This window comes from Schistocerca cancellata, chromosome 3, assembly GCF_023864275.1.
Source record: "Schistocerca cancellata isolate TAMUIC-IGC-003103 chromosome 3, iqSchCanc2.1, whole genome shotgun sequence".
In the NCBI taxonomy this organism is placed as follows: Eukaryota; Metazoa; Arthropoda; class Insecta; order Orthoptera; family Acrididae; genus Schistocerca; species Schistocerca cancellata.
In genome coordinates this window covers 411925186-411934211 of record NC_064628.1, presented here as the reverse complement: position 1 = coordinate 411934211, position 9026 = coordinate 411925186, and the positions used below count along the sequence as shown (strand labels likewise).

The window sequence follows — 9026 nt, the reverse complement described above, 5'->3', positions numbered from 1 at the left end:
AAATGGCTTCAAGTGCACAGCTATCTGATGAGAAATATTGTAGTCAATTCCCAAGATAATTCTCTTCCAGAAAGATCAACATCTTGCAAATAATACAAAATACTTTTTAATCAAATAATATCAGTAGAATTAGCTCCCAAAAGTGACACAGTATTTGTGGGGTGTATTCTGCTGCACAATTTACTGCATAATCACTTCTCAAACTGAATTCCTTTAGATGACGCAAACACTGTGTGACACATTAAACCTTTTACATGACCTTTGTGTCCTGTAGAAAGGCTCAGTGTTAGAGCTACTTGCTGCTTCCTGCCACATCTAAACACACTGCTGTCTGGGATTGGTGGCTGGCATGGCCCGCACTCTTTTTGTTCCACTCACCTGGTGCTCTGTGTACCTTGTGGCTTCACATTCCTGACTGGCTTTGGTGAAAGCCCCTGATCTAAAGCTTCTACCCATTGATCTTTTATTGCTTTACTACAGCAAAAAATGCAAGGGGTAACCAGAGAGGGGGGGGGGTGTTTCTGCAATTTGTATCAGTTTTGACAAACAGCCGCAATTTCATATCTACTGTTTCATTTGATGAGGTATAAAATTAACAACAAACATTTTCTCCAAACAATTTATTGAAATTCCTGCATTTTTTGTTTACTGTGCTTGTATACTGTACAAAATTAGTTGAATCCCAAGCACCATGAGCAATACATGAACAAACACATTTCACATATGTACAACAACAATGGGATATAGTACATTATAATTTACATGTGACTCCCTTAAAAATAGTCAATATGAGGGAAAAATCCCATAGCAGCATATGTCGGAAACTTACAAAATATTTATATGGATATGTACTTAAAAATAAACAATTACATTAAAAAAATAAATCTCTTAAAAATGAGTAGTGCAATCAACAGTAACACTGTGTAAAGAGACCCACAACAAATGCAATATTAAAAAATGTGAAAATTGCATCAGTCCCCCATAATGCATGAAAAATGGAATGACAATGCCAAAGGAAAACAAGTCAAATTCAAGGTTATTTCATGACAAACTATGAAAAAATACTGATTTCCTAATTCTTGTGCATCATATTAAATAATAATAATAACAATTCAGTGTGTTTACACTACTTCAACTTTGAGTAAAACTGCAAAATCAAAGGAAATAATAAACATATACTTAAACTAAAAGCTGTAATGAAAAATTAAAATACGGATTAATAAAAACATTACAACAAATTTTCATGTAGTTTGATGCGCACTTGAACCAAGAACAGTAAAAGTTTTCTGATTCTCTAGAAAATACAGCAAATATACTCAGATTTGAACAAATTTTGATGGAAAATGGAAACCAGGAATAAAGAGATATCTTGAACCAGTATTGCCATAAATAGTTGTAATGCACCATACGGTGGTTTCAGATGTCCTGGACCGATCATTGCTAGGGCAGTTCACGAAGAAAAGCACCAATTTGCTAAACTGCTTTTACTCAACGAGGTTGCTAAAAAGAAAGACTAGTTACACCAAATTTTATAATTTATCTTGTTTCTTTGTAGGATCTTCTCTAATCAGAACAGATGAGAAGACTGACTCCTCGCAATATGGGGAAAAAAACAGCTTTTTTTCCTGTAATGGTTGAAAGACAATGAAAAGTACGTCAAAATCTTTGTCTCTCTCTCTCTCTCTCTCTCTCTCTCTCTCTCTCTCTCTCTCTCTCTCTCTCTCTCTAATAGCATAGATGAAAGGTTTACTAGCTTAACAGGTGTGTGTGTGTGTGTGTGTGTGTGTGTGTGTGTGTGTGTGTGTGTGTGTTATAGTAGGTCATTGACCACTCTGTGATTCATTCACATAGACGTTTTAAATCTATATTTTAGCTGAGCACTTATTCTCTGTAATGCCAATTCTTGTTACCATAGTCCCATTTAAATCACATTCTGCACTATTCAGTATGAAGTGCATTTGTTTCCTACAGCTCCCAAGCTTTGAGCAAATTGATTTCACAGTGATTTTAATCACATAAAATAACAACTTTCTGACATTCATGCAAACACATCAAAATAACATACCCTACCATAGATTTACTTGTCTATTTAACTGGGATAAGCCATTTATAAATAAAACAAATGACTAGTGTGCAGATCTCGTACCAACTGTGCATATTTGAGAAAAAAATTCACAAGAATTATATTCAAATTACTATTCATCCATTTCAGCTGATATGCTATGCACCACCCTAATGCAGCATTGCTTGTATTGATTTTATACTGTTTTGGTAATAGTAGTCAAATCATTAAAAATTAAGAAATAGAACTGTAACAGCATAGAGATCTCAGCTGGATTTTCTTTAACAGGACTGTATTTTTAATTATCACAAATGCAGAAGAAATTGCTACTTGCAGATAATATTTACTCACACTGCTTTCTGATTTTGTTGTGCAAATTCACTGCCCACATTACAGAACTCAAAATTTAGTATAAAATTCTCATTTCACTGAAGAATATCTTAAGCTAATCTCACCTGGCAAGGCACTGTGGCACAGCTTTTAAACATCAAGCTCTCCAGTTCTGGGAACTATGTCAACAGCATTTGCAAAAAATGCATAGCAGTTATGTATGTACACCCACACAATCTGACCAGGGCAAAGATTGGAACTAATTGCACATCATGCAATATGCAATTGTATAAATATTCCATCTTATACAGTTATGTCTTTAGATCTAATACATTTTGTGGTATATATTCTGCAAGAGGAATAGTCACCTGACTATGGGCAGTAAGAAAATGGAAGACAGCTAGGAAAATAGAAAAAGACATAAGAGCAAAAGATATACAAATGCTTCAAAAGGACATAGTTTCCATTATTTTTAAAATATACAAATTGGAGCATGGTGCCTGTATTTTGTGAACTGCCCATTTAACATCGGACAGTAAAGGCAAAAATACAAAACTCACTTTAAGTTCCACTGAATCACTGTCTCTAGAGAGAAATGGCTCACTTAAATGCTGGGAAAAATGTCTGGTTGCCTAGAGGAGTCTGTGAAGCTGCCAATGGTAAAGGAGTCTGTGTAGCTGCCAACGGTAAAGAAGACTGCACACCTGCCACCGGAGGTACACCAACCATTGGTCGAAAGGTTGTAGGGCTCACTGCACCTAAAGGAGGAATTGCTGCAACATTGAAAGTCACAATTTTACTTCCATGAAATTTGAAATAAATCACGTACTGGTGAAATAAATTTTCTACATTCATAAATTCAGCAAATTCATTTTTATTTTGAACACTTCCTCTGCCATCCATGAGACATTATTCCAATCTATTTTAACTGACAGAGCTCCAACAGCACAAGAACGTTCAGCATATGGACTAAAAGACTCTCCTTTTATGTATGATTCACTTCATTTCATGTCAAAGAAGCTTTCATAACAACCAAATTTCTTTCCAGTAAATTTAGATGTTCATCATATCTGGCATGGACACACAATAGATTTTCAAATTGAGGGCAAGGGGAAGCACAACGTGGGCTGGTATAGGGAAGAGGAAGAGAGAGGTAGGAGAGCTGACGGACAAAAAAGGAATGCAGAAGATGTATAGGAGACAGAAATGGAAATAACACCATAATCTGCATCCTCTTTTGTTACTCTGAGGCCCAAGCATTAATGCAGCTCACATAATGGTATTATTTGGAAAGCACCCATTTCTCGTATCACAAAAGCAACTTCCTGTTCTATTCCATTCCTGTACAGAGCAAGTAGAAAATTATTTTTAATATGCCTTAGTACATGTGCCGATTCTTTTGTTGTTATGATGATACCTACCAGAGATATATAGGATGGCTTGGAGACAAATGACACTTTAATACTGCACATACACAGTAGCTTTTACTAGATGGCAGAGAGGCAACGAGTGAAGGGGAGAACATTTCCTATACCAGTAGCAATGAAATATAGCATTGTCATTTCACTTCATCATTATTACAATATTGTGAAAGAAGTGCGAATTCTCTGAGACGACATTTTAATGTTGATCGACACTGTCAGGTACTAAATTAGCTCGGGTGAAGAGAAGTTGGGAAACAATGATAGTTTGATGTGAAGCATGGAGCATGTGTGCACCAGAAGAGTTGCAGAGAGTGAGGGAAGTCTTTTAATGTAATCCCCTATGCTCGGTGCACCAGTGGTTTCATGTTTTAGGGGTGAGTCTAAAAAGTTTATGCTGAATGTTTAAGGAGATCAAATTTCAGCATCACAAACTGCAAATTGCTCAGAAACTGAAACCTAGAGACAAGAAGTACAAGTTACTTTCTATACCAGTAGCAATGAAATATAGCGTTGTCATTTCACTTCATCTTTATTACAATATTGTGAAAGAAGTGCGAATTCTCTGAGATGACATTTTAATGTTGATCGACACGGTCAAGTACTACATTAGCTCGGGTGAAGGGAAGTTGGGAAACAATGATAGTTTAATGAGAAGCATGGAGCATGTGTGCACCAGAAGAGCTGCAGAGAGTGAGGGAAGTCTTTTAATGTAATCCCCTATGCTCGGTGCGCCAGTGGTTTCATGTTTTAGGGGTGAGTCTAAGAAGTTTATGCTGAATGTTTAAGGAGATCAAATTTCACCATCACAAATTGCAAATTGCTCAGAAACTGAAACCTAGAGACAAGAAGTACAAGTTACTTTCTGCAATGTCATGATTCATTTGACAAACAAAATCCCAATTTGTTGAATAATGCAGGAAAAGATAGGCTGCTACTTGCTGTAAAGATAACACACCAAGCATCAGCCTGTCCTTCCCTGCACTGTTCATATGCCTACCTAGAGTTTCTATCGTTTAATTTGTTAAATTATCTGTTCATGCCCAATGAAGCCCATTTCCAATTTTCAGACTTTGTCAACCAGTAGAACACACGTTACTGGTCTTCAGTGACTGCATGAAAAGCCACTGCACTCTCTCGAAGTGATAATTTGGTGTCTATTCAATGTTTTTGAGAATGTAGTACATAATTTTTACAAAATGAATGAAGATATGGAACAGTGACTGTTAATTCAGAATGTTACATCACTTTATTGAAAAACTTTGTTCAACCTTGACACTGATTCTGAAGGCCCTTTACTTTCAGCAAGAAAGCTTAACAGCCCACATCATGTGAAATGAGATGGCCAAGTTTATGGAATTTTCAACAGTGTTCTCTCTTGTTTTGTTCTGGAGACATTGCTTGGCCTGCTCAGTCATCTGATTTTTTTTCCTGTGTGGATTCTTGAAAGACCCATACGTTATGGAGACTTATAGTGAACATTTAGGAACTCAAATTTATTCCACATGGCTCAGTAAGAAAACCACTGCCTTTCTTCCAGAGATTTATGATATCTAAGCCTCTGTGTTAAACTTTCATCTGGACCTATTACAGTCCTGCTGTGCGCATCTGACTTAATTTGATGTCTGCTGTTAGGCTTACTTGGCAATACCTTCAAACTGTGGAACAGCATACTCTAGAGTAGGTCACAGTAGCATCTTGTTTGCTGCTGTCATGACAGTTTCTCACTTTATCACAAACCAAGGTCAGCACAGATGTGGGTATCCACAGTAGCTGTTATCTTGCAGATAAAAGCACGTACAATTAGGGGTATCCATGAGTTATCTATAGATATCTGCAATAGTTGCTGTGTAGTTCAAAATTAAAGAACAATTCAATTTTCTTATACTTTTTTATAAACTTGTGTTACCTGCAGACAATGATTGCGACTGCACGAATCAGCACTGCACACCTGTTATAATATCGCCCAGAAAATAAGTCTGTGGGCATTCTTGGAATGTTTGCAAGGTCCAGGTAAAGTGAACGTTGTTTCTGTCCCTATGTTCTGGCTATGACCACTTTAGCTGCACCCACGGGATCTTCACATAGTGACTGTGTATTGCCACGAGCTTATCTTATGTGCTGTCTGTGAAGCACAATCTGGACGACACTATGTGCATCACATCAGCAACCATATAAGGCACGGCTCACAGACCAAAAGGCTCCACTGTGCCAGCCAATTTGATTGTTTGCAGCAAGCGACAATGCTCTGTGATGTGACTGCCCAGTTGATTGTTTACAACTAAATGTCTACTTTTCTAATGGAGCATGAATTATTGTAAGACATATCGCTGAACTTTACAGTTACAGTTTTATTTACTTGTTTATTTCAGAAGATAGATTGCACTGTATACATTTGACTGTTCAGTGCACTGGAGGAGGATATAATCGTCGTCACATCTGCTGGGGCTAAATATGGCGACATGTTCTTCATCCTGGTTTTGCACAATTTTAAATGTGCAATTTATTTCCATCTTATAAGCAGCTGCCTTACATCTAATTCCTGTTTCTTTTGAAGTAACAGAGCTCAGTTGTGCAATTTCAAAAACCAACCACAATGTTATAACTAAGCTCTTCTAGGACAAACGGTTTTTTGAAAGTTTCCTTTCATAACCTCACTTCTGTCAATCACAACCACCATACAAAATGTTTGGTACAAAACTGGTGAGTCTATCAACATTTGTACTACGTATATTTAAAGTACGCTATGCAGTGATTGTTACACTGGGAAGAGTAACATGTTGACATAATTTAGCAGTGCAGTAATCAATATACATATGATAAACCAACTATTTAACTGACATTTAACAGTATGCAACACATGACAAATAGTGCCACGATTTCATCTGACTTCATGTTTGGCACACAACCGGCGAGTCCATCGACATTTGTACTACGTATATTTAAAGTACGCTATGCAGTGTTTGTTACAGTGAGAAGAGTAACATATTGACATAATTTAGGGAAGGGTGCCAATTATGTCGCTGTAGAGCTCGCTGATGCTCTATGATTGCTTCAGTGACTTCCAGTGACAACCAAGGGACTTTCGCCAGTGGCACCTTATAAAGAGTGAGGGATTGTGTTTTCTGCCACAGAAATGATTCTGGTAGTCACCTGCTCAACCATGACATGAATGTTACCATGTGGGGGAGAGTCAATGGCGACATTACAGGTGAAAGTTTCCCAATCCGCCTTGTGTAAAGCCCATCTGGGCAGGTGTCCGTGGGCCTGACGCCGGGGGAGTGACACGAAGATGGGGAAGTGGTCACTACCACACAGTTTGTCATGTGCTCTCCAGTGGACGGACGGGAGAAGTCCTGCGCTGCAAATTGATAAATTAATAGCCGAGTAACTACCGTGAGCCACACTGAAATTTGTGGCGGCCCCAGTATTGAAGAGGCAAAGGCTGAACTGACACAGTAAAGTTTCGACATCTCTGCCTCGGTCAAGGGGTTATGGGTGTTAAAATCTCCCAAAAGTAGGAAAGGTTTAGGGAGTTAATCAATCAGTGCAGCTAATACATTCAGGGGTACTGCACCATCTGATTATCTCCTGTATTGTCCGTATTCTGACAGCCACAGCTCCAAGAGGGGTTTGAAGGGGCACAGTTTCATTACAAACCGAGTTTAGGACATAAACGGAAACTTCATCTGACACTCGATTATAGTCGCTATGGTTCCTGTAATATCCCTTATAGCTGTGGGGTTCGTATTGCCGGGAACCAGGTTTTCTGGAGGGCAATGCAGAAAGCAGGTGTAAAGCTTAACTGTTGCCACAGCTCAGCCAAGCGGTGGAAAAATCCGCCGCAATTCCACTGGAGGATGACGTCATCATGAAACTGGTAAGGCATGGAACATTCAATGAGGCAGTTTACGCCTTAGGGTCACCTGCTGTCATCGACTTTATATCCATTGTGTCTGAGGGTCCGGCGAGACCCAGGTCCTCAGCGGACACCAGAATCTCCACCCCATCCTCAGACACAGAGCTTGTAGGTAGCAGTGGTGTGTGTACCACCAATAGGTCCTTGTTCTTGGGGGTCTTCTTTTCCGATTTCTCGCACTTTTCCTTGGGTTTCCCTGCCTGGGAGGATTTCACTGAATCAGTCTCTGGGACTGAGGATGAGCGTGAAGCCCTACAACCAGCTGCTTTTGGGCTCTTCAGCCACTGGCGGGTGTCATCTTTCCCACTAGCAGAAAGCTGAGAAGGGAGTGACCCAAAGGACCCCTTCCTAGTGAGAGGAGCCGAAGAAGCCTTGTGCTTCTCTGGCTCAGAAGTGGGGACTGAAATCCCCAATGGTGTCGGGGTGGAGGGTGTTGCTCCTGCAGTAGGTGGTGTGGGAGCAACAGGTAGGGAAGTGTCCTCCACCATCAAGGAGGCAGGTGTAGTCTCCTGGTTGAGAGAGGCGACTGGAATTCGAGGAACTGATGGGGTGACAACTGTTCTCGTAGTGGCTGCGTATGAGGTGGTCATAGCCACAGGATGTAGGCGATCAAATTTCCTCTGAGCCTCAGTGTAGGTCAGCTGGTCCAGGGTCTTACATTCCACGATTTTCCTCTCTTTCTGTAAAATCCTACAGTCTAGCGAGCAAGGTGAATGATGCTCCCAGCAGTTGACACAGGTGGGAGGCGGGGCAATGGAGTATTGGGATGCGATGGACGTCTATAATCTCGAAAGGTGGGGCTGGAAGTGCAGTGGGAGACATATGGCAGAACTACTAGCACCGCATTGGGGGAGGGATATATGGCTTGACGTTACAGCGGTAGACATCACCTTGACCTTCTCGGACAATGTGTTACTCTCGAAGGCCAAAATTAAGGCACCGGTGGCAACCTGGTTATCCCTCGGACCCCAATGGACGTGTCAGACGAATGAACATCTCGCCACTCTAAACTGGTGCGCAGCTCGTCGTCAGACTGCAAAAGAAAGTCCTTGTGAAATATAATATCCCGGGCCATATTTAAGCTCTTATGAGGGGTGATGGTAACAGAAACACCCTCCAACTTGCCAGAAGTGAGTAATGCCCGTGACTGAGCAGAGGATGCTGTTTTTATCAAAACTGATCCAGAGCGCATTTTGGACAAGCCATCCACCACCCCAAACTTGTCCTCCAAAGGCTCCACAAAAAACTTAGGCTTCATAGACATGAAAGATTCCCCATCAACTCTCGCACATAT

At 40.1% G+C, this 9026-nt stretch overlaps 1 protein-coding gene across 1 annotated transcript in view; it reads right to left on the bottom strand.

Annotated features, from left to right (window-relative positions):
* Window positions 1-605: 605 nt before the first annotated feature.
* Window positions 606-9026, bottom strand: part of LOC126175160 (clathrin interactor 1) — a 201940-nt gene continuing 193519 nt past the window's right edge. Inside the window, exon 13 of the mRNA XM_049921745.1 lies at window positions 606-3165. Within this exon, the coding sequence (XP_049777702.1) occupies window positions 2993-3165 (173 nt within the window). The 3' untranslated portion in view covers window positions 606-2992. The remainder of the gene's footprint in view (window positions 3166-9026) is intronic.